Below are 26619 nucleotides of genomic sequence, written 5' to 3' on the forward strand. Positions count from 1 at the left end.
GACATTTATTAAAAGTCACCTCTTCAGTAAGGGACATAAACAAGCACAGGTCTGAATGCATGCTCAATCAAAGCTGGCTTAGAAAGCAGAAACAAGCTTAACAACAGGATAAAAGCTACCATTTCATAACAAGATGATATTGTTTTTCCTCCCGCATGCATACAGTTTTTCACATAATATTTGTAGAGAGCCAGACATTCCTTCCCTGGGGAGATTACTTTGTAATATATGGTGGATAAGGGGGATGCGGTTAGGTCACGGGTGAGTATGTGAGAGGTCTTAATGTTTTAATATAGAAAAAAGGGCTTGTTAAATGGACACTGCAAGTGTACTCAGGCAAAGGAATAGTGCTGTGAAATCCTGAACAAACAATTGGTAAAACAAGAATTGCATTTAAGTTGGCTTTAAAATAAAAGAATGGCACATTTGTAAACCCGTTTGTAAACCATAGAAATGTTCATCGAGGGATAGGTTGGTCTTTTTTCAAGATATGACTTGCACTTGCAGAAGACCTTTGCGTCATCTATTGTTTAGGCACACATGCCAGATTGCCATGCAGTTTCTTTGTTGCCATGTGTGTTACTGTTTTATTCTGGACATCCAAGTTCCTGCCTGAAGATCATCTTTAATATGTATTCGTGAGGCAATAGACGCTTGAATACAGCAGCACTGCAAACAGCAATTGGCATGAAGAACCAGACAACCAGTTTCATGCAGCTACCTGCTCTGGAACATAATGTAAAGATTTATAATTAAATACCTGGTTGTGTGATCTAAACTAATTATATTAATTGCCGCCATGCAATATTACTTGCAACAAGTTGGACCATTTATGAAAACAAAAGCAAAACCTTGTGTATTCCCGCATCCAGCAGTTTCAGATTCCACAAAAGATACTCACAGTATAGATCCATACACTGCGCTTCTCTTCTGTGAAACTGAAACTGCTGGATAAAGGTGTGTTATGGTGCTTAAAAGGCCATCATAGCTGGGTGCTTTAAAGAGAACCAGTCAAGAATGGACATTTGTTAGAATGAGTGGATGGGTTTTAATGCAGCACAGTCCAAGTACAGCCAAAACTTTGTGTTGGATCGTACAGGGAAGGGTTAATGCCTTTGACAGGTTTTACTTTTTATTGCCATCTCTTTCTCCACTGGACAGAGTTGGCAATAAACACATCACTTCTTCTTACTTCCTGCCAAGACAGGAAGTGATGGGTAATCTCTTTAGTATGGACACAAACAAAATATTTTTTTAGTAAAGTGGGAAAGCACTAAAATTATTTTATTGCTGTTCATACCCCCAGGGAATGGAAGTGAGAAGAAATACCCCTAATGTAATTACAGACAAATAAAAAAAACCTGAAATAATTTTTCTCTCTTCTTACTTCATCCAAAATAACAAAAATGGCTGAAGTTGGGCTGAGTTTATCCATTTTTTTTAGTGATTATATATAACTATTCTTCTTCTTCTTGTTTTCGTGAGTACATATAAGTCTCAAGATTTAGTAGCAGTGTTTTTTGTCAATGTCCTTGGGATGTCAACTGTTCATTGCTAAACAGAAAAGCAGAAAATGTATTTCAATTTTCACTCTTTCTGGGTGGTTATGTTTATATTTGATGACTGACTTTATGTTTTAGAATGGAACAGATATCAGTATTAGGATTAACTTTAGAATACAATTTGGTAATCATAATTTTTTTTACTACTAACTCCCCATTATTTTCTTTTCCTGTTAGGATGACTACATCAAGAGTTGGGAGGACAACCAGGCAGGTGATGAAGGTATGAAACCACACCCAGCTTTTCCTTACTATAAACAAGTATATGGAAATCACTGTGATGTTCCAGTAACAATGTAAGGCAGCCAGATTGTTGTTCATTCCAAAAACACACAATTACCTTGAATTTAACCTAAAACTGAACTACTGGCAAGCAGTTAATTACACAGTTAAAAACAAATATGAGATTTGTAATTTTATTCAACTATTGCTTTGGTCCTGGATAGTAGTCTGTAGTCTACACTGTAGTTAAGTAATAACCAGGGATGGGTGAATCTGTACAGGTCATTCATACCATGTTTGAAATTCACAAAACCAAAACAAAGCACCAAATCTAAATGACGTCTATAGGGCTGATCCTGTAGATTATGCCCATTGTAAGGGTTAATAGGCAAACCACGGTCTAAAGAAAGCATAGGAAGCTGGGCACTGCCATGGGGAGTCTGTGACCATGCCAAAAAAATATTACATTGGAGACAGGGTCCTGTTCATGCAGCTTTAAGGGCAACATGGGAAATACACAAGTCTTTCAAATAACAGGTTTGAAGGATGCCTTAAAGCCGAACATTTTATTTCAGAAACAGCATGGTTTTAAAGGACATTCTCGGTCACAGTGTACTTCAGCAATATAGCGTACTTTGGCTGAGGAATTACAGACAGCAGCACCACCCCCAATCTACTTTCAGTTGATTGATATCAGTTCAGTAAAAGAAAAGCACTTTTTCAAGTGACTTTATTGGCAGAAGTAATAGCCCCAAAATACTATCATTTTCTGGTCAGAAAAAAAGCTGGCATTTCTGAAACACCCTATTCCTCCTCCTCTACTAATCCCACCAGAATCCTTAGAACCCTTCAAAGTGGGCACAACTGGATCCAGCAGAATTGTTTGAGAACTCTGCAAAAGCAGCCAGAAGCAGAGGTTTCAGGGAGATTCTATCTATCTATCTATCTATCTATCTATCTATCTATCTATCTATCTATCTATCTATCTTAATCTCCCAATATCTATATCCCACCAGCCCCCTTCACAATTTGTACATTTGGAGAAGACACGATTGTTTGGGTTTTGCCTTGTTGCATTTGTAGCCATGTATATTTTTCCTTTTTGTTTTCAGAAGGAGGACTGGCACTGACAAAATGATTAAAAGAGCAGAGCAAGAGAGGATAGGGTTTGCCATTGCACTTGAGGAGGCCACTCTTCAGACAGAGGACAGCAAAAGCAGCATCCTTTGAAGGGCCAGCAGCTTGTTCCCATTGAGCATTATGGAGATGATGTGTCTTCACTTGGGTAACAAGGAGGGGACAGCAGAAAATCCCTAAAGGAGGGGCAGAAGTTGGAGAGCAATGACGCACTGGAAGTGGTAGTGGGGGGACAGCGAGCATCAGCTTCCATCTGGAGCTGCAAAAAAAAGCTAAACTATGACTACCCCCAAGTCTGGCAGTCTGAGCCCAACTTTGTTTGAGCTCATTGTGCTGCAATCCCTCCTCAATAATCTCCTTCTGTTAGTGGCATGAGCAGTGGCTCTGGGGAGCTGTTTTTTTTCACCTCACCAGTGTCCCATTATCAGCTTCTATCTTTCATTTTCAAATTTTAAGTGAACAAACTGAAAGAATCTGATTGGTTGCCATGGGCAACTGCTCCAGATTTTGTATTTCTACCCACCATCCCTTTTTGTTTATGTATTTTCAAGTTTGTTAAAAATGATTTACAGGTTTACTTTTTCATAATTTTCTAATTTCTTTTTTTCCTTGTAAGGCTGTCCCTGCCCAAGTAGAACAAACGGGGATGGCAATGCAAACTAGAAAAAATTGGTAGCTGGGAAGGATGCGGCAAAGCGGCAAAGGGGACATAATTAGATTTTCTAGGGGCCAGAGAGACTCATTTTAATCTCCCTTTATTCCTTGTTGGCCCTTTCTTGTGAGTCCCTTTTCCAGGGACAAGAAAGGTAGAACAGGCAGAAACAACATTTATGTATTGTCTTGATGCTGGCCAATTCTTACCAAACCATGCATAGGGGCTTTAGCTTAAACAGAGGAAGGGTGTGCTCTGCTGCTGCTAATGAGAAATTATACATTATAAAAGATACATTTTCTAATATATAGCTTTGTCACATTAGGCAATGTAATCAATTGTTAATTGTAATTTAATGTAAGTAAGTGTTAAGCAATACATGTTAGGCAGACAAACCTTTCAGCATAGGTCCACCTTAAGGGCCGGCTCACGCCCAATGTGTTGGGGCTGTGCTGGCCATTTTCGCTAGCATAGATGCAACACAAGGCATACAACACAAGCAATTTGCCTTGTACCCGGGTGGGAGTTCATACCACTGCATTGCGATTGGGTGCGCTCAGAAAAAATACGCCATTTAGTACTTTTTTTTCAGCACAGTGAGGTATGATACAACTGCATTGTGTTTCACACCGGCATCACATTGCCCATTCACACCAGCAGCCATGTGGTGTAGCACAGTTGCTGGTGTGAATGAGCTCTTAAAAAAACTGTTCCTTAAAGATATCTGTAAAAAATAGGTCAAGGCAACTGGACTTGCTGTATTTGTTTTCTTGAAGATGTTTCACTGGTCATCCAAACAGCTTTCTCAATTCAGAATGACTTGTACAAAAATTATCTGGGAATAAATATGGTGAATGTTCCTCCAATCCACATAATATGTTAGTCAAAACCATGTGTTGATTGCATTTGCATAATTGGAGTCTAGGAGGTGTCCCTTAAAGAGGAGCATTGCAACTGCTTTGCTAACTTATCATTCTGCAAATACTGGTTGCCTGGCTGTCATGCTGACGCTTTTACTTCAATATTTTTAGTGATTGATCTAGAACATGTAAAAATAGATTTAATTACTATTTGAATGCCTGGAGTTTAGCTTTCATTTCACTTTTTTTCTTATCATGTTTGATTCTCAAATCTAAGTGCACACTATGTAGTGGAAAGTAGTCATCATTTATGTAGCTTTGGCAATTTTGGCTGTGAGTCATTGCCTGAATCAGTTTCCATCAGAGCTAATAAAATGTTCAATTATTGTACGTGTTCTTGTGGTGCATTCTGGGAGCTGATAACACTTCAGTTTAAAGCTGAATGAGTAATGGCTGTGGAGGATAACTTTGGAAATTCAGGTGACAAATCTTATTAACTATTTAGCTTAAATTTGCACACACTAATGGGCTGCAATCTGTCCAGTAGCTTGTGTGCAATTGCTTATTGAGTGCAGATGTGACCTTGGGTATAGCTAAACTTACATGTTGTATATGCAATGAGCCCCTTGTACCAATAATTGGTATTAAAACCAAATTTGGAAGAGGCATTAAACTGTATAAAATAAACTATTGCTAAATGTGTCCACTTTTAAATGTAAATTTTTGCTTTCAGTTGATTTGCTTGTGGAAACAATGCCATAGCCTCCCATAATTTATAGGTTCCTCTGTCCTATGTTCTCCTAGCCACATGTTTTACGATTGGTTGTCTAAGCTGCCTGACCACACAAAGCAAGGAAGGAAGTACTCTTGGTATTTGTTCCATGGAGATGCCTGTCAAGGGACAACTTCCATTTGTTGCACTGTCAACCTACATTAAAAAAAAAAAATCTACAGATCAGTAAGGAAACATTTTCTCCCTGGTGATACAAAAAGTATGGAGTTTTCCTGGCAGGCATAACAGCATGGCATGCTCAACGTAGATTGCTTTGTGGTTGACAACGTCAGGTATCTGTCAAGTAAAATATAAAGTCTTTTATGCTTCCCTAATTAATGTTGATTATGTCTGCCCGGCATCATTTTTATTAGCATACTGTAAATAGCATCCTCATAAATGTAATCTCTAAATAGCAGAGCAGGACAGAGAAGGGACAGGGATGCAGGTCTAGCCATTTGGGTATGAACACAAACGTCAGGCATCAGTCATTATCTAAAGGACTAATTAGTATTTCACAGCACAGGATGTGTGCCTGGTGAAGAACTGCTAATACAGAAAGGCAGCTCTGCTTTGTTTAAATTGTGTTCAATTGCCGAGTCTTTGCTAAACAAACAGCTCTGGGAGGCCACTCCAAACTCATATTATTTTGGAATGAGCCTTTTCAGAAGATGATTAAAGACAACAAGATCTAATAAACCATGAAAAAGTATTGTGCACTTGTTCCTTTGACTAAAGAGCTCATCCACTGAGATAAGGTTTTGAAAGGTTATAAGCTATACACATAGTAACCCATAAAGGGTCCTTGTACCACAAGCACCTGCTTAGCCCTGATGCCCATCCTCCTTAATCCCAGCATCATTATTCATATGTACAGTAACAGGATTTTTTGTAGATTACTCTAAAGGTCAATAAACTTGTTTCAATTCGTAGTGAAAGTCTTTCAGCAATCTCTGTGGACAACAGTACATATCCCCCTATGTTATGGAGAAGAGGAGAGGTGGAGGTGTTCAGTATTCTTAACACACTACTTGTCCTAGGGTGATAACACTCTATACATAAAGTAAAATGAGTGAGTTTTTGTCACCCTTGGAGAGGGAGTGTGTTACTGGCAGGATAACCAGGTAAATATGAAGGAAAAAAGAAAAATAATGCAGCAACCAGATCTATAAACTGGTAAGCTTTAATATATCACATTTTTGTAGAGTTTAGATAGACTATTGTGATTAAAAGTAGAAGTCAATCATTAAAGAAATGGAACAAATGGCTCCCTGTGGTGCAATCTAGTATTACGAAACATACATAAATCTTGCATAATGCTCATATTATGTCTGATTGATCACTACTACATGTTACCAAATGTTCAGGTTCCACCGTAGGCAGATACCACCATAGGCAGATATCTGTACATCACACCAAAAAGTGGGACAGAGAGATTTGTTTCAAAATGAGGGAAAGTCCCTCCAAATGAGGGCCAGTTAAGCGGTATGGTAGGAGGGCAGGGGGCATGCATAGCCCTCTGTAACGTTTAACTTTCCGGAAAGTTCCTGGGGACTCTCACAGTGGATTGGGGGCGTAGGGGAATGTGGGTAAGAAAGGAATAGGATTTTTATTCACTCAGTAGTCTCATAGCATTTTCTCTGTTTACAAATTTTGCACAACTTTAAACAATGATTTGATGCTGTAGCTGAGCTCCTAAACTAACAGGCCAGAAGCCAAAAAAGTAATCTCACCATGGTGAATACATAATTTAATCCAGGGTTGGTCTTATATTCTGGTACAAGACAACTTGATTGGCTAAAAGTGAGATTATTGTCATCCCGAAAGAGGAATAAGTGAGCATTTTTTCCCTAGAATGTATTTATTTTATTAGGTATAATATATCTTGATAACACTGACACACATTTTGCCATTTTCATATCTGTTTTACATCTTCGTATGTTGCCATTTTACTGTTTGCAGAGCTTTAAAATAATTGCAAATAATACACATTGCACATAATCACATATAGAAAAAAGCAGATTCAACAATGGTTTTACAGCATGTATAAAATAATATGAACGTGTACTACGGTGTATATATGGTCCACAGATGAAGCAGACCATTTAAAGTCTAAAGCTCAATGAACTCAAGGGAAATAACAAATCTACACATAAATTGTATTTTGTAGCAGTTTGTAGATTTCTGCCAATACATTAACCATCATGGGGGAATAGAATCATGTAGCCTGTTCCGAAATCAATTAAATATGCATATTCATTAATAAAACCTGTAAAATCTGCTGCAGAAGGAATTAATGTTCATTAATTCCAATTACAATGTACATGTAATATGAGAGGTAATTTTACATTTCAGAACAGGCTATTGGATTTACTTTTAGAATAATTCGGAGTTAAAAATGGAGTTACCGGTAAATGAACTTTAGGTGATACCCTTTATTGGATAACCTAAGGTATTAAAAATGCAATATTTGGGAATTTCTTAGATCCCTTCGTCATGCATGGTTCATTTCAGTATTAGTATTACAGTAGTAGAGTATTGTACAAGGTAAAGTACTACTTTTAGAAATAATCCACTGTTCCACATTAGTATATATAAAGCCATTGTGAAGTATGTGGTTATTGCTTTTATATTATTAAACCAGTGTTTTCTATATCCCAGCCCTGGATACCACGAAGGACCCTTGCCAAAAAGTGAAATGCAGTCGGCATAAGGTTTGCATAGCTCATGGCTACCAAAAAGCTATGTGTATAAGTCGCAAGAAGTTGGAACACAGGTGAGTAGTAAACATATTCATATATGTTAATAAAACTTACTAAATATTATAAACTTTGGTCTACTTTATTAAGTTTAAAGTTGAACTCCAACCAGAAAGCACATAGTAATATTAGAAAGTCGCTTGTTTACCTGTATCAGAAAAAGATCTTGATTTCTTGTTAACATGCATTTATGTTATCATTCCTACCCTTGTCCCTAAAGCTCCACAATTAGGGACATTTCCGCTTTGTGCGACTGGGGGCCACTATTTTTTCTCTGTGGTGAAATAGCTCCTGGTCATGTTTCTCCCTCTGTGTAGTACAGAGAGAGAGAGCAGTGATGTGCTTACTGCCACCGTTGCAACCTGCCCAGAGCTATTGATTGGCAGCTTTACAATATGTCTTCACTGCACCTCTGTTCACCAACCGCCATCCACCTGCCAAACAGCTTTCCCAGATCCTGCCCCCTGGCACCGTACACTTTATAGAGTGAGATGATGACATCACAACAAAGCAAAAAATAAATAAATACAAAGTAAGGCATTTAATGGAAACATTTACAAGGTTTTTTTGTGTTTTTAAGTTAATAAAATGGACCTTGGAAAATGCATTTCTAACAGCATTACCTACCTTGCCCACTCAAGGAGCAAAGTAAGTGACATGTGTGAAAACAATTCCTGCATAATGAGCCGCCAACAGCCATCCATGTTGTTATTTGCAACCTGGTATTGAGACAATACCAAAGTGATATGACAGTCCAGACAATTGGGTCAGCTTTTCACTTGAGGTTATCTGACTCCAGATCTGACCACACAGACCTTCTGAGACCTCAAAAGCTGCGAGAATGGATGCCCTACAGAAATGCATGCATTTTTGTGTGTTGTAATATTTTGCCGACATGTAATCATGTGATATGTGTTAAGAACATACACACTCAGGGCAGGCACTCACACACTCACACCATATGTATATACCAAAAACAAAGACATGACTCACATAATCAGAGAACAGACATACAATACAGTCAGAGCACGCAGGGAACACACTGTTACAGCGGACCAATTTTTCTACAATGCCACTTACTATTGTTGTGGTATTGTTGTTACAAAACCACGGTGGCTGTGCCTTCCTGCATGCAATGCTTTTAAGTGCACATGTAGATTTTCTTGTTGTATGTCAGCAAGGTGGCGACTAATTACAATATATAGGAAATGAGGACAACCCTCTGACAAGCCTGCAGCATTAACCCATTCTATTAATAGGTCATAATAAAAGCCTTTTACAGCAAGGTTACATTTAGTCCTCATAAATATGAAGGCTGTTAGTAGAGGTCAAACAATCCATAAACAACATGTCATGCACAGATAATCACAGGCAAATCTAGAGGGAGACAATGTAAAACTGAGGTTGCCATATTTATACAGCCATCTTTGATGAGCCAGGTGCTAACATGACTATAATACTGGAGCTTTTTTGTTGTATTCCAGATAGACTTATACTAATTTATGCTAACTTATCATCTGTGCTTGAGAAAACATGCTCCGTGTTTGTGACATCCATTTTTTGCATCATAGCACACACCGCATATGCCACATATTAATGACACTTACATTTAAGTAGAACCATGCTCCCCCATTAAACATATTTCCTGCAGCACTTAATTATAAGTGCATCTGCTTTCACAGTTTTCTATCAGTCATGTGCAAAATCCCACAAATACCCATTGAGCTATCCAGTGAAGTCCACCTTGCAGTTCACCAATGCAGCTTCCTGTGATGGTGTGGCAACAATTGTGCACTGCTCCTGAATTTTGAGCAGAGTTGCTGTACCGGCATTTACTACAACAGGATGAGAAGATGTTTCATGGTGTGTAGCTATCAGCTGCTGATTCACAATCATGTAGGTTGTCGTAGGTTGTCAGTACCTGGCCACACCTAGCCCTGCCCGTTGTTTTCTGGATTGACAGCACTGCCTCTGTTGCTGCAACACTCCCACTGTGAGCAGCAGTGTTTGGGTGGGGAGTGTGTAAGACACAAATTAAGAAGAATTTTTCTTAGTCAAAGGAAGTTGTTTATTTACTTCATGAGGCTTGGGCATCACAAAGCAACTAAATTCTACGCTGTCATACTGGAGAATTTAGTTGTACTTTAAATAAAGCACACTATTCAAAATTATCCATTCAAGTAACAGGCACACTTTGCTAGTAAATCGTTAAACGAATGACTTTAGTCATCTAAATGCCATTCTGGATTAATAGTAAATATTTTTTTTCTTTTCCTTGTATTTTTCAATTTCTTGTATTTGTCTTTGCAGAATTAAGCAGCCCAGCTTGAAACTCCATGGGAACAAAGACAACCTCTGTAAACCCTGTCATGTGACTCAGCCTGCATCAGTGTGCGGTACTGATGGTCATACGTACACCTCTGTGGTGAGGAGTAATTGCTGTTATAATGGCTAAGACTGATTCAGTGAAAGACTAAAAATAAGTGGAACTCCCCATAAGGTGTTACCTTAGCAGATCACAGTTGTCCAGGACTTTTACTGCTTGCATTGTACAGAGCTGCTGTCAGATTTAAAGAAACCTGTATGGGAAATTACCATTGCGTACTTGTTTTTGAAGGTGATTGTTCTGTGGCTGTCATCCATATCCTTCCTTCACTACTTGGTGTGTTACTGACCTGGAACAAACATGTGCATATCAGGTGTTTGGACTTGCTATGCATCACTAAGGGCAATGCATCACTAAGTAATGAATCAATCATAAAGAAACCAGCCCTGGAGAATGATAAAATATTATTCTTATAAGCCACTCTCCCCCTCTTTTCACTCTTAGTAACCACTCTGCAAACTAGCAAAGTATATCTAACAGAACATCCAATGATGTGAGCATGACTTCAATTGAAGCCCTGGAGCATGCCCTTTCAAAAAAAGTCAGTAGTGACAACTTCCATATGTCTATCCTGACTGGTTGCCTTTAAATGAAACCTGTCATGAGAGAAATGTGTAGGCTGCTATTGCTGAATTCCTCACAACAATGCTAGTTGCCAGGCTGTTATGCAGGTTCTGTGGTTTGAGTACTGAGATACTGACCAGTAACAAGCATGAAGCAAGTATACTCAAAGTGAAGCCAGAATTTTTCTCCCGGGCCAAAGACTCAGATAATATTGATATCTTAGGGTCAACACACCCAGCATGTTCAGAATAAGGTCAGGAATGACAGCCAAAATATTTCTCCCATCATAGAATTACATATTGGCTTTATACACATTGTAAAATGTATGGTATATCAGCAAACATACTGTACCTATGCAGGTCAGCAACACAAATCAAAAAGCACTCTAGGCATTAGACACAGCTGTAGTCCTTCTAGAAGTGGGCACTTAATTCAGAAGAAATACTTTGTACACCTGAGCAGCACATATCTGCTTTGGCATAAAATATCAGTAGTTGGCAGGTGGACCTAGCTTTTATTTTAGGTATGCACCTATGTGCAGCAGAAGAGCCATAAACATAATGATGTTCTAGTTAGTGCAGTGCAAACTGCAGCTCACTATGCTAGCTTCTACCTAGTAAGATGTATCTGTGCAAGCCTAGTAGACCTGTAAAAAGAGGGCTCATATAGTTCAGAATAGTGGAAGTGAGAGAGGGGTGAGCTTTGACTTCCCCCTGTGTTCTAATGTAGTACACAAGCATTTTTACTATTTTACCAGATAAACCATTTACCGGTCGCCATTATACAACACTTTCACAATGAACCCACTTCTAAAGTCATGTTGGCATTTTCACAATCCTTCCTCTACCTCTTCTCTTAGCAGTGTATTTAAGAACAGCTGAAAATGCTGACAACAGATAGAAAATTCTGTAGCTCTGAGCATTTGGGGATGGCATAAATTGCTAGTTCTGAAACAGCCAAGGGTGTCAGGCATTAGCTTATGTGAGAGTTACTGCAATGACATACGCGTAGCTGTATGTCAGGATTCGGCATAGCAACACTCAGATCTTCCTTCTCTCATTTATTAGTGTAAACTGGAGCAGCAGGCATGCCTGAGCAGCAAACAGCTGACTGTAAAGTGCCAAGGTGCTTGTCCATGTCCAACAGAGAACTCTCCAACCAAGACTATCACCACCACTACAGACAACAACAAACAGGGTAAGCTTTTATTGCTGTGTACCAAACTGTCTAATGTAATTAACAACCATGCATGTCACTGGCTAGCATTGCAGAAGATGAAAATGCTTGCAAAACAACCACAATCATGAAAGGAAACATAAATGGTGTTTGGTTAGTTTAAATTCCTTTTTTTCAATTTCTGCATTTTTAAAGTGATGCATTTTATTAATATTAATTCTTTGTTTTACAAATAAACATTTAATACACAGCCTTCTATGACACAGGATTCAGAGAGTGCTGTGGATTTTCTAAAAACAGAGCACAGTAGGAGCTGTTTGCTTTTAGACTCTCTCTTTCTGAAACAAAAAAACAGATGGAGCCCTCTGTACACAACAGGAGGGAGGGGGAGGAGACACTTCTATGGCTCATTTAGTTGTGTATGTATAATTTCTGCATGAGCTACTAAATTCTGTAAGCAGACTTTTTTAACAAAGAAGAGAAAGATTGCATGGAAAACATGTGAAGGGAGCCTAAACCTCCGCCTGCTGGTTGAAAATGAAAGTACAAAGTTGTCATGTAATATTTCACAGTTACTAGAAAATAACAATTGTTATGGAAAATACCACATAAAGTGTGTAAAATTGCGCACTTTACAATCTGTTTAAATGCTCACCTCTTTTTCATGCAACCTTGTGTATTTTTTTTTTAACAAGTGTATCCAACCTTATGTGGTCCCAATTACAGTGAGATTTCTATGTTATTCAATGTGAATATAGCACGTTAAACAATCCAGTTCTAATGCAGCTGTCCATATTTATATAATGAAATAAATTACAGCTTTTAAAAAGTTACATTGCAAAAAGAAGTTGAGTTCTTTGTAAAATAAAGCAGACGTTTCCATGTTTTTTTTAATTGTGTTCTGTTATATATACATCCCTGGCTATGCTGCATAATTAAAGTAAGAACATTTTAGAGGAGAAGGTCATATCCCAAGGGTCTACAAACAATCATAAACAAGTACAATGTGGAGTCATGCAGCACAGTACTATTTCCTCTGATGACTAATTACTTAATCTAAATAACACAGTGCAGGAAACCATAGAAACCAATAGGATTTAACAAAGTTTGACCACACTAAACTGCAGAAAGTATGTGTTGATTGCCATGAGTGATTAGACAGTATGTTCTTCACTTCAATAGGTTTGGTATGGAGGGAGGGAGGTTTGAACCCTTACACATTTGAGTTGATTTACTAAAGCAGCTGATAATCTTCACTCAATAAATTATGTGAATATTAACTTCAGTTTCCAAACTAGGAAAAGCTAATTCATGTTTACTTGTTTCATCTGCACATAATTGGGAATTAAAAAAAAGAATGATTTACATTTCACATGACTGGATAATTGAAGTGAATATTTACACAGTTATTAAGTGAAGATTTTTAACTCCTTTAGTAAATTAACATAACTTTATACAAATGCATTAATTCTAAATAGAATGAGTGAACTTTAGAACTTTATACCACAGTTCTGTCAAATCTGGAGCAGAAAAAAATCTGACACTACCTAGTAATATAGGAGCTTTGCCTGATCAGAATGGCCTGGCTGCAGATATGTACGCTGAACCTCTTTATACCTGTCAGAGCCAAAGCCAGCTCCTTTTGCGGCCGAGGCAAGAACAGAAAATTGTGCCCCCCAACAGACGTTTGCGGTATGTGACGTCATGCGCCCCGCCACCAGGATGCGCATGCACAGAATGCACTGGTGGCCAAATCCAAAATAGCATAAACATTTGTTTTGTTGGACGAAACTAATGAAAACATTTTTAGTTTCCGTTCATTTAGTCCGAAACAAATGTTTAGTCTTTGCACATGTCTAGCAATATGTGTGCATGATTGTGTGTGGGGCGCGTTTTGTTATTTATTTATTTTTATACTGTTGGGGGCCTTTGGTGAAATATCGGGGCTCTTATTCAGTACTCAGTTCTATGATTTCCTTTTAATCCTCCATTAAGTAAAATGTAAGCATTCTGTTTATTATGTTAATACATTTTGTAGTTGCAAGGAATTCAAGCACTTATATGTGAACAGGCATAATTTAAAAGGATTCTGGTTATTGAGCATTTTGGAGCTTTGAGCTTCAAGCTATGAAATACTCAGGTGTGAATCAGGGCTAAGTGCTTGGATCCCAAATTCTCAGAGAGACAATGCAGAAACAGAATCTGCACTGACTGTCTAGTGACAGCTGCATTTGGGACACAATGATAGTAGAATGTAAGCAAAGTGAATGGATGTCATAGAAGAATAGCTCTAAGTGATCACTTGGTTCACTTCCAAAAATTTATATTGTTCTTATTTTTAGGAGAGACATGTACTGGTCAGGACCTGGCAGACCTTGGAGACCGTTTACGGGATTGGTTTCAGCTGCTTCACGAGAACTCCAAGCAGAACAGTACAGCAGCTGCAGGAGTAAAACAAGTGAATGGTAATGTACTCATTCTGAACTGTTTGTTAAATTCTAATTGCTCTAGAACACTTAATATTAAGTAATTTTCAAGATGGTCTGTGACTATATGTATGTCAGCTGCTTTCCCATCAGATGAGCTCCTTGTCAAACTTCTATGTATAAACTCAAATAAAAATAAAGGCCAATTTCATACCTTCTTAGTTATTGGTATATGAACATATTGAGATGTTTTTGACAAGTTCAGGGAATAATTCTGTTTAAATTGTTTAATAAAAGTTTAATAATATTACATCATTAAAATGTAATAAAAGAAGCTGAACTTTAAGCAATTGAATGCAGCTTTGCATTCAAATCAAAAAAGAATTAAGAGGGTTATTTACAAAAGGGTGAAGAGTTAGGAGAAGTGAACAATCTAGGACAAAATACTGGAAAGTGAGCTGAATTGGAGAATTGTTTACATCTCGCTGTAAATGTATTTTTGCACACAATATCTGAATGTGTCATATCAGCCTATGTTATCCATTGCATGGTAGCACTACTACTGGTTGAGGAAGAGACAGGGTTGACAGGAAACACATACAGGAGAAGAGAGCAGATTTTATGATGTATCGCTGTGCTGCTACTTCCTCATTGCTCAATCAGCAGGCTGCAGGTACCGAAGTGACACCACCTTGTTCTTTATCTCGAAAAGAAAAAGTGGTGTCACTCTTGAAGCAGATGTGTATGTCTCAAAAACGTGGCTGGACACAATTACAAATCCTTTAGCAGATAACACAGTTTACAAATGTGTATTTTGCGGTTTCCCCAGAATTCAGCTGCAAATGATAAATTGTATGTAAAGCAATTACTAAGTACAATTACTTAAAGTAAATTTAAAATAAAAGTTGTAAGAACTCCATTTATATACAAATCACAGAATACTTGAAGATGAATTTGTTCATCAATACAGTTTTTTCAGTATATCAGAACAAGCAGTGAGTGTATGTATCTTCAGTTCACAGCAAATTGGGTAAATCTTGATTCTTCGGAATTTCTGAAATCGGTAGAATAGTGTACACTCTACCTCAAGTATGAGCATTCAAGGTATTTTTCATGTTCTATAGATTGTGCATATATGCAAATGCCATTATGTACTGAGAAATGGCACAAGTACTGAAATACACACGTAATACTACAATGTTACTTTGATACCAGTGAATGCTTCATACATCCACCATATAACAGCAAAGTTATTTTAACTCAGTGGTATAAAGTTCTATTTGAGTCACCAAGTGCATGGAAATTACACTCACAAATGCCTTCCATGTAATACCAGCCAAGTGATTATCCCAGTTCCTTGGAAGAATATGATATATAGTCTTTATGTCTTCATAAAGACAATAATACAGTGTTCCAGTCTCCATTAACGAACATGGAGCAGACACGTGTAACACGAATCCAAAGATTCAGATGAAGCATCTGGTCATGAATCTAGGAGCAGTTTGAAAGAAACATGGGCCAATAATTTATTGGAGTACTTCACATTCCAAAAGAGCTTGATCAGTACTTTGGAGAAATGATTCATTGCTTAATTAGCACCTCGTTAGTAAAGCAAAACATTTTAGAAGTTAATTATCGGAATCTCTTGGCATGACATACGGACAATAGTACCACTGAGTGATGTTGATAAACAGTATGACATGGGGCTGACCAGAAATTAAGCACACGTCTGCTCTATCAAAATGTGGCATTTCACAGATGTTGTGAGACTCGGCAAGTGTCAGCAGCACTGCTAAGCCCAAGAAATATGATAATCTTGTGCAAATTTGGGCTGTTCAGTAAATAAACAGGACAATGAGTACTCTGTTGTTTTATTTTATGTAATCTGTCTACTTATTTGACCCCTCTTACCTTAAGCACAAGGTAATGTACTGGAAATAAAATAGCCCTCTTTTGTATCAGATCTTAGTATAAGTGGATTTGCCTGGCGTGATTAATCAGAATGAATGCTCATTACAGCACGAGTAGCTAAACCTAGAATAAATTTTGATTCCCTGCAAGTGTATCGGATTGTACACAGTACACGTTGGAAATCTGTTTTATTTATAATTAAACTGTTTATTACGTTTTCAGACTATTTTTGGTCTGATCCCTGTTTGTCAAAGAGTCTATTGTAGGGCTCTCTCATTTCCAAACCATTCTCCCAGACTATAGATTATATAAGGGATTAAACATATACAAGGTTCATAGTTTAGTTTAAAGAGAACATGTCAAATATGCAGGCTGCTCTTGCTGACCTCACCTGCTGAGACCTTGGTTGCCTGACAGTCTAGCTGATACTTTGAGTCGCTGACATAGAACAAGTGGACAAATAAGGAATTAGGATTTTTCTGATTTGCTTTATGCAATTTCTGATTCAGAGGTATAGAAGCTAGACACAGCCAGGCACCTAGCATTTACAGAAGGAAGTCAGGAATGGTATTCCCATATTTCTCTCATGGCAGGTGTATGCTAAAAATATAATATGTGTAACTACAACTGAAAAAAACACAACTGGTATTATCTTTACTTCAAAACTGTTTCTGCCACCACTAGCTCAATGAATTAACATATAAATGCACCTGTCACCAAAATAAGGATCCATTTAAGAGGTTTGAGTTCTGACTTACTCATAAACATATGTATTAGGCAGGCTGATGTAAAATGTTCCCTGTCTAGAGTGGATGGTACAGTGCAGCTGGTGGAAAATGAATAGCCAAGAATCACTTCCAAGTTGATAACAAAGAAGATGGCATCAGAGAAGAAGAAAATAAGAGCTTTAACCTTTACCAAACCCAGAGTGACTAAAATAAAACTTATAAATGCATTTCCAAGTCGGGACAAAACAAACATAAATATAAGCTTCTTATAAAATCACTTCTTTGAAAGACTTACAATTTATTTTATAATAAGAATTGGAATGGTCACGCATGTTGTTTAGGAAATGCTAGTAACTACGGATGTTCTTTATACAGTGTTAGACAAGACCTTAGTGGCCAGCTGCAAAGACTCAATAGGATGGATGTTCTCCAAGTTGGACTCCAACAATGACCTCTTTTTGGACCAAGCTGAGCTGGCAGCCATCAACCTTGACAAGTATGAAATCTGCATCCGGCCCTTCTTTAACTCCTGTGACACTTACAAGGATGGGCGGGTGTCCACTGCTGAGTGGTGCTTCTGTTTCTGGAGAGAAAGTAAGTAGATGGGTTATTACATCACTGCAATTCTTAAGTACATCAATGCTTAGAAGAACTGATGAAATTAATATATACAGTATATTTGTAAGTTATTTGTACATAAATAAATTCTACTGAAAAAGTGAAACTGGATTCTGCTATAAATTATCCATGTAGTAAACAAATAAAGAGAACTGAAATAGGTTACCACTTACATTTTTTAATCATAACTTCCGGTGCAGAGCAAATTAATCCATAAATCAGGTAAATTGGTGATTTACACTTAATGTGCAAGAAGATATCTACTCTTTTTCTTCAGTTGTCCTTTCTTAATAGAGATAATGTGATCATTTATGGTGTTACGTCTTGTTGGTGGATTCATGCCTAAACAAGAGCATAGTGGACATGAACATCCCTCATATGTAAATACTACTATGGTGCTCTCACTTACACCATCCTGTTATCCGATGTAAAGGTATTGATTCTTGGCTCCATCTGTGTCTCTGTTTTCAGAGCCTCCATGTCTTGCAGAACTTGAGAAAGTGCAGATCCAAGAGGCTGCTAAGAAAAAACCTGGTGAGTTTACAAAGGTCATAAACAACCTTGCCATTTAGCTTTACTACTCTGTAGCACTCCTAGGACCAGTGATGGGACAAGGTTATCTGACACCCAAGTCAAAGATGTTAAAGCACACCTCCCAAGTTGAAATGACCAGGCTGGCGCGGGGTGCAGATATAACAGCTGATGGGTAGCCATTTGGTCCTTGGAAAACAGAACGAAATGGAAAGGCGAAGTGTGTGTGTGTGGGGGGGGAGGGGGTTTGCAATGTGATTAAGCTAGTGTGATTTAGTCATTTTGAACATGTTAAAACAGAGACAGTTCTATTTTGACATAACCACAACCTAAAGTTGTTCTTCCATCTGAGAACTAAAGTATCTTATAATACATATTTTATTCTGCAAATTGTCTTTTTTGTAACAGTACTAAACTAATCTATATACTACCAAACTGTTTTTTTATTGTTGACTAAAAGACACAGGAGTAGTGATCAGTCAAATGTGCCTGGGTTCAGTTCGCTTGGACGTTTGCCAAACCCAGACAGAAATCTGGGTTTGGCGCATGACCATGCAAACTAAACTCACTGCCATTTGTGTTTGAGTGAACCAATGATGCCATTATGCTAGCAGCTGGGCTGCACAGCTTCTTGGTTGCTAGGATGCAGGCAGGTGCACCATAACAACCAATGATGCTGTGGGGCCAACAGGGTCTTACCAACCAATGATGCTGAAATAGATATATTCCTTTTAGAAATATTTTCCTATTCACCCATACGCACAAAGTTCCATTCAAGGTGTCTTTACCATGCGTGTGTCTGAGCTGGCAACCTAGTCCTGTAAAGACCCTTTTACATTTTTACACATGGACAAATTGGTGCTAAGACCTAGAGCACCTTCCTGAGGGGGTTGCAGCCTTTCACCTCAGCCAGTGCAGCTCTTCCATCTCTATGTCCAGCTCCAATGCAACAGAAAGAATTTTCCCTTCACTTCCTGGATGTAGTTTGCGCTGCATGAGTCTCTCTTCGGCCACTCCTTCCTTTTAAAAGGCTGACTTTATTTTTGTCATTTTATATGATCCGAATAAAAGAAACAGCTTCTCTTGGGCTTATAGGCATAATGCAATTGTTCCTAGATTTGCAGGGTTTCACCTTGTTCTGTGTTCATATCTCCAAGCTGGCTTTCAGCGATCATCTAGCCCTATTTCAGGCTGTAATGTACAGCTCTCTGAACTCACTACTTATTGTTGTTCAAGCAGTGAGGAGAGGGAAGTCTCATTCCCCCGAAACGCATTGGCTGTATCTGACATTTCCACTCAAATAAACAACCTAAACAAACCTTCAAATCTATTCAAAAGGCGTTATGTGTCAACATTGTGTATTAATGAAGCACGCAAAAATGGCATTGTGTGAATAGGCCCAAAGAGGTATCTGTAATTTCAGTAAACAATTCAGCAACCCCCCACCCCCTAAGGTAAAAAAACAGTGCTAGGCAGTTTATCTTGGCACCTCTATGGTAGTTTTCTTACCAAGGTCATGGAAAAGAATCAAAGAATTGTCTTCATGTAGTGTCTTTAACCTGTGTGGCATCAGTGTTATAATTCAAGATCAAGCTTGGTGTTTCTGTACTGAGCATGTGTACAAACAAGAAATGTAAGTATTATCTGCCTAAGGGGCTGTATACCATCTGTGCTATAACAGAGACACTCAGCATGATTTATGATCAATACACTATCTGGCATTGAACAGTCTACGGGGATATAAATATGAGTTGCCATTATTGATTTGGTTTTTAAAAGTGCAGACTCTTTGGCTTTCATTCTAATTTTGGTTTCCATTCCTGGTGACCCCTTCACGGACCTGGAACAAATATTCACAACTTTTTAGACTCCAGTGGCTGCATGCTTGTTCCAGGCCAGTAACTAGTTAGTGAAGCCAGGATTAGAATGACAACTCGGGGGCCTGCACTTAAAAAAATCAAATCTACAATGGAAATTTCCTACATTTCTAGTTTCACCATTTCACTTGAAATGAACCAGTGAAGCACACAGTCAGTGAGAGGCTTCCTGTAATCTGATCCTGCCCTAGTAGTACAGTGTAGAGAATATGGGGGCACTGATATGTGCATATTTTTCTATTATGCTTATTCTTGACAATCTCCTACAAATTATGCTTACACTATCTACATATCTTGTAGGGGTCTTTATTCCCAGCTGTGATGAAGATGGCTACTACAGAAAGATGCAGTGTGATCAGGCCAGTGGTGAGTGCTGGTGTGTGGATCAGCATGGATCGGAGTTAACTGGCACAAGGATACATGGAAACCCAGACTGTGGTACGTTTTGCCAACAATTATATTTAGATATACAGTATATTGATGAGAAAGTTTGGATTTCAGGTGGAACAAAGTTCCATGTGAATCGTAATGCAGCTTTTGCACATTGCAGCTATATCACTGGGTGGACAACTCAAGCAAGCAAAAGAATAGTGTGGGGTGCTGGATCTTTTAAAGCAGCAGGGAGAATTAGTATGATCGCTCCAAAGGCTGGTCAAACTCAACCGGGATCTGGTATGATAATACTAGTTCGATTCATTGGTAACCCATATTCACCACCTGGCTTAACAAACTTCCATCTGAAAATCAAAGGAGCCAGGCAGAAAATTGTTGACTGAACAGCCAATTTGATACAGTCATTGTTCGGGTATTCTGAATAGCTGGCAGAGAAGGTTACCCCATCCATGTGTAAGGTGAAATCAAGTGATTTCTCAAATCTTAAGATGTATGGCTAGCCTTACAGTGTGCTGATATGCAGATAGTGCCCTCAGTGGGAATCAGATGTGAGCCATGCACGGCAAGAATGCTAATCACTTAGTCACCGTACTGTCCTACAATGAATTTCAAAAGGACAGTAGTATAAAATTATATGGTTGATGCACTAAGGGCCGGCCCACACCATATCTAGTGCGTTCCGGCACGGTTTGTGCCTGGGACGCACTGGATCGCATAAACCAAGCCTCCCGCGTTCTAGGACGGGAGAAGGCCCGCATGGCGATCGCCCACACCAGAACGCGTGGAACAGCAATGCAGCATTCGCAGAAAATATGAACCGTGCCGGAATGCACTGGATATGGTGTGAACTGGCCCTAAAGGTGTAAAGGCTTTTCATTTGGAAATGTGAATGTTCATTTTAAAAAAGGATATTATCAATTTGCAAAATAATTGATTATAAATATAGTGTACCTGAAATCCCAAAGGAGAAATAAAAAAAATAAAAAAAAGGATGTGTGCTAGCACATGATTGTTAGAGTGAAATGAGCACAGCTTCATCTTAACATTTTGCACATATTAAATAGATTTGCAAGGTTGTTGTTTGTGACTTTTTGCAAATGTTTCAACATTTGTACAGCGAATTTGTTATATATAGACCCCTAAGTGAACACTCACTATTTCTTTAGTAAATCAATCCCATGGCATGGGGGGAAGGCATTATTAGCCGCATTATTATTACTATGATTTACTGCAACCTCTGGATAATGGGGCTTCTGGGAAAGAACTCCCACACCACCCAAGCAGCAGTTAGATTTTATCTGTCCAGCAAATTGGATGGTAGCACAAATGTCTGGTTATTATAACTTACTGCTGTACCTAAATGCAGCAATACAAGATAACCTTCACTGCACAGAAAGAAAATCCTTGAGCACATCATACCCTGTTTTGAAACACCAATATGTGTATTGCTCTTGGTCATTTCATTATTGTTATATTCATTCTTGTAGCATGCTAAACAGAACACTTTGAGCAAGGTCTGCTGCACTTTACAAGGAGAAATACATTAGTTGTTGCATACTTTCTCAAAAGAGTAAGAGAAATGGGTTCAGTTAGGGCTTTCACTACATTTAAATGTGCTGTGATATATTCCTCATAAAAATGTACCATCAACAGATATAATCTAAACAGATGTAAAACTTGGGCAAAAAGTTTTCTTTAGCTCTTGGCGCTAATGGCTGCCAGCTGATCAATCCACTTGCTGTTGCACACTCAAGGTTTTCAACAGTTTATCACAGTTTGTCACACAGACTTGAGGGGCTGCGCATTCAAGGCTCTGGGGCTTCCACCACGGACATAGAAAACAAAAGGGAACAGAGCACCACCTCCGTGTGTAAAATCGTTTATTACAATAAAAAAAACAAGGGATAAAGGTACTCACAAACAAATGTTTTTATCAGGCTTTAACAACAAACGAGAGGCCACACTGTCTGTTAACCCAACATGGTATCCCCCCGACTATGTAACACGGTAGCCTCCAGTCACATCGCCGTCCACCGACCACAGTCAGCCAAGATTGACGCTTTTCAGGGGCAAGCCCCCTTTATCAGAATCAACTGTAAAACTTGGTGCTGTTACATTGATGCATGGATCTTTCAGTGAAAATGATAATGGATAGTAAGAGCTCTGCCCATCTTCACTTGAGTCATATGCTCTCAACACTTACTACCATCTTTCCTGTATCAGCCATTGACTGGATACCGAAGGAATGCAGGCAATGTTTTATACCTTTTTCTTCACAGAAAGGGGAATGGGTGGTTAAACAGAGTGTTTTGCAAATAGTCACAAAGTATCAGCATGTTCTCCAAAGCAGGGGTACTGAGTTCATATTCAAGGAGGTTCAGTCAGCAAAATTTTCTTCCAGCTAAAGACTGAAACTCATGTTTGTGCTATGACCCAGTGCCCCTTACATTAGGTATCTCCATCAGAGTGGCCCCTTACATTAATTACTAATGTAAGGGGCCACTCTGATGGGGTCAACCAATGTAAGGGGGCACTCTCATGGGAGCAACCAATGTAAAGGGGCACTGTGATATGGACAACTACCGTATATACTCGAGTATAAGCCATCCCGAATATAAGCCGAGGTACCTAATTTTACCACAAAAAACTGGGAAAAAGTATTGACCCGAATATAAGCCGAGGGTGGGAAATGAGGCAGCTACTGGTAAATGTACAAAATTAAGATAGATACCAATAAAATTACATGAATATTTATTTAAACGAAAAACAATAACCTAGCTCTGTAAGTGGAAAAGGGGGTACAGGGCTACATATCATGTACTACGGATCATTTAACCCATTCATATTAGCAGAGGATAATTGTAAATCTATTGTTCAGTGCATTCTATATGTAGTATATAGTACATGTACATATAGAGTGCCTGCAACAATACATTTACAATGATCCTCTGCTAACATGAATGGGTTAAATGATCCATAGTACAGGGCTACATACAGATCATTTAATACATTCATGTTAGTATAATTGTAAATGTATTGTCTGCACTGTATTAGCAGTATATACTATAGTTGCCCCAATAAGAGTTCCCCCCTTACATTGGTTGCTCCATCAGAGTGCCCCATTACATAAGTTACTAATGTACGGAGGCACTCGGATAGGGACAATTAATGTAAGGGAGCACTCGGATGGTGGTCCCTGCAAACAATGGCTGCAGAGGGGTGGGGGTATGTGATGTCATTGGTTGTTAGGACTAGGCAGTCCTAGCAACCATTGACTGCACTGGGCTATGCCTGACTGGCTAGCTGGCAGTAGATGTGCTAGCCTTGGAGAGTCTCCAAGGCTGGCGTATCTACTGATAACCAAGCAACGATAGCCTAGCACAGGTGCAGGATCACAGTCCAGACAGAAGCATCCCACAGTCTGTGTCCCAACCATGATCCACCATTTAATGACCCCTGCTCTAGAGCATTGCTTTGTTGTTAAACTATGCACTCCACTCATCTTAATGCGCAAATTGGTGACATTTGCATTCATTTTGCTGGTAATAATTATTCTCAGACAAGTGACTACAGTTTTCCCCTACAAAAATGGATTATTAACCTAAAGCATTTCAAGTCCAAGTTATAGTCAGGACCTCTGGCACTGCTACCGTCTGCGTAAAAGCTGCAAACCTGCCCACATATGAATCTGTAACCTACAAGCTCAATACTTGATGAAAACATAATCTTGTTGTCTTTGTGTAACAGATGATGTGGTTGGGTTCTCCGGGGATTTTGGCAGTGGTGTTGGTTGGGAAGATGAAGAAGAGAAAGAGACAGAAGATGCTGGGGAAGAGGCTGAAGAAGAAGAGGGTGAGACAGGAGAGGCAGATGACGGAGGATACATTTGGTAGAACCTCAGCAGCACAGTCCTGTCTGGCCCTTGCAGCCAAGTTTGGAAGACTGCAGTAAATAGTAAAGAGATGCCACAGTGATCAGGAAACACAGCTGAATGTACATTATATTTCAACAGAAATTGTGTGTGTGAGCATGCAAGTGTGCCTGTCGACTGACTGCTTTGAGATTGCAGCTCATTTCCTCCCCATAATATAGATGAGCTTTTCTACAGCAGACAAAAACCCATTTCTTCATTTTGTTTAAAGTCATGAAGATGTTTGCATATACTCTATCACTGGACCATCCCATTCTTTATTCCAGAATCAAGCACACATGTCTGGGACACACTCTATCTCTCCTGGTGATGAGCTATTTCTAGCCTCAAATTAAGCATACAACACCATACATAAACAATAATAGTAAAACATGCTGTGTACATGTTAACAGTGTTTTTATTACAATCAAAAATGGGTAGAGTTATGTAAATAATAATGGCACTTTTGGCTGTAAAAACACATATCAAACCTATATGATGGCTGGTTTGGAGCATGTCTCCTTAAACAGTGAAAAGGAAGATCAAACATAATATTAGTTTTTGTGTGACAAATGTGCATGGTCAGAATGACGGCTAAAAAAAAATTCTTGTGTGTAAATATAATTATTAAGTCAACATAATATGGCCATTAAATCATGGTCATCATGTTTGATTACTGCCACAGTGAAGGTCTCTTTCATGAATGGTGAGGTGTGCTTTACCCTAATGCCAATGAACTAGCTCAATTTGAATTTGAAAAATAAACAGTAGCTGGATTTCCACCTTCCCAAAAATTGCTGAGTGACTGCAATTTTCCACCCTGTATGTCTGATGATCTGCTTCTAGCTGGTGTAGTGTTAGAAAAGATTACATACTTCTCCCTCCAAAACACTTTACACCCCTACGTGAAGCATGTACTCAGCGTTACGAAGTTCTTCATGTAGATACATTGTAAGAGTTTGACATTCTCTAGTCTAAGTTAAAACTGCAAATAAAGGTATGCTTTTCCCCAATTACTTCCTTTAAAATATATAAAATGAAAAGTATTGTGTTATATGTTATTAAGAAAAAACATTTGAAACTTGTATCTTCTTAACTAAAATTTTTTAACAAGAAACAGCTTAAGCAAGATATGTGAGTTATGAGAGTTTGTGCAGGAAATGGACAGGTCAGTTATGTTTACACGTTGAATGCCACAGGTCTGTCTAGTCTGTGTGCTATAATTTACTTGTATGTGTTTGGGATAATACATATTAATAAATTATAATAAAATTGATATCTAATGCATTTAATAAACTAATCTTCCTACTGCTTTGGTAAGGTATAACATAAGCTTCTAGCTTTAGGTTGTAATGCAGAACAAGTGTATTCTTTCTATACATTGGCAACACAATTATTTTCCCTGTAATAAGTTTCTTCTAACAGACACAAATTTAAGGCATTTCCTAAATACATTATTGGGGCACTATATGTATTGCTGGAGGGCTGCTTGTAGAGAGCCTTATAAGATGGCAGACCTGAACTACACATTGCAAAGACTGCTTGACAAATTTCAATTTTCATTACTCAATAATGATTTGTATGTCAAATGTACAAATATTCTTGAGCATGGCTTGTCTCTCTCAGGATTTATCACAATGTTGGTTTCAGAGAGACTTGGATTTTATTGGTTTCTATACCCATGCAAATACAAATTATTGTTGCTTCTACTGTATGATCTTTGTTTTACAGGATGCAGTTACATGGTGTTTTATATTAAATATATAACCCCATAGTGAAAAGAAAACTTAGGCAGTTTCTCATCAGAATAGAGTGTTATTTATCATAGTCTTTAAACTGGAGCAAACCAGGGGATCTGTTAACTTCTATAAAAGTTAATTGATTTCTTTGGGACTTCCTTCCTTTAATTGCCAGCTAGGCATAACAGCGTGTTAACAAAAGGATCTGTTTAGACTTGTGACTTTATACTGTACCATCTAATTAATGTTAGCACCTGGCAGGGAGTCTCCAAAAATATTCTCCTAGAGTCTTTACTCTCAAGGTTATAGTGATTGGAAAGATTTGGGATGGATGCTCTCCACAGTCGTATCCCTTGTGGACAAAATGGCTTTACCCCAAACAGACTTGCATTTTTG

General features: G+C 38.4%; 2 protein-coding genes across 4 annotated transcripts in view; one reads left to right on the forward strand and one right to left on the reverse strand.

The window, feature by feature from the left end:
- Positions 1-24692, forward strand: part of SPOCK2 (SPARC/osteonectin, cwcv and kazal like domains proteoglycan 2) — a 118074-nt gene extending 93382 nt beyond the window's left edge. Inside the window, exons 3-11 of the mRNA XM_018562924.1 lie at positions 1740-1785; positions 7867-7981; positions 10275-10389; positions 11982-12111; positions 14433-14555; positions 17531-17749; positions 18245-18307; positions 20482-20619; positions 24322-24692. Of these exons, the coding sequence (XP_018418426.1) occupies positions 1740-1785; positions 7867-7981; positions 10275-10389; positions 11982-12111; positions 14433-14555; positions 17531-17749; positions 18245-18307; positions 20482-20619; positions 24322-24467 (1095 nt within the window). The 3' untranslated portion in view covers positions 24468-24692. The remainder of the gene's footprint in view (positions 1-1739; positions 1786-7866; positions 7982-10274; positions 10390-11981; positions 12112-14432; positions 14556-17530; positions 17750-18244; positions 18308-20481; positions 20620-24321) is intronic.
- TYSND1 (trypsin domain containing 1) overlaps positions 17665-26619 on the reverse strand; it is a 58327-nt gene continuing 49372 nt past the window's right edge. Inside the window, exon 6 of one of the 3 annotated variants that reach the window (XM_018562919.1) lies at positions 17665-17738. The gene's annotated coding sequence lies outside the window, so the exon portion shown is untranslated. The remainder of the gene's footprint in view (positions 17739-26619) is intronic. The other 2 variants (XM_018562922.1, XM_018562921.1) reach the window with 2 other exon arrangements.

The sequence above is a fragment of the Nanorana parkeri genome, unplaced genomic scaffold (genome assembly GCF_000935625.1).
Source record: "Nanorana parkeri isolate BGI_ZX_2015 unplaced genomic scaffold, ASM93562v1 scaffold612, whole genome shotgun sequence".
NCBI lineage: Eukaryota > Metazoa > Chordata > Amphibia > Anura > Dicroglossidae > Nanorana > Nanorana parkeri.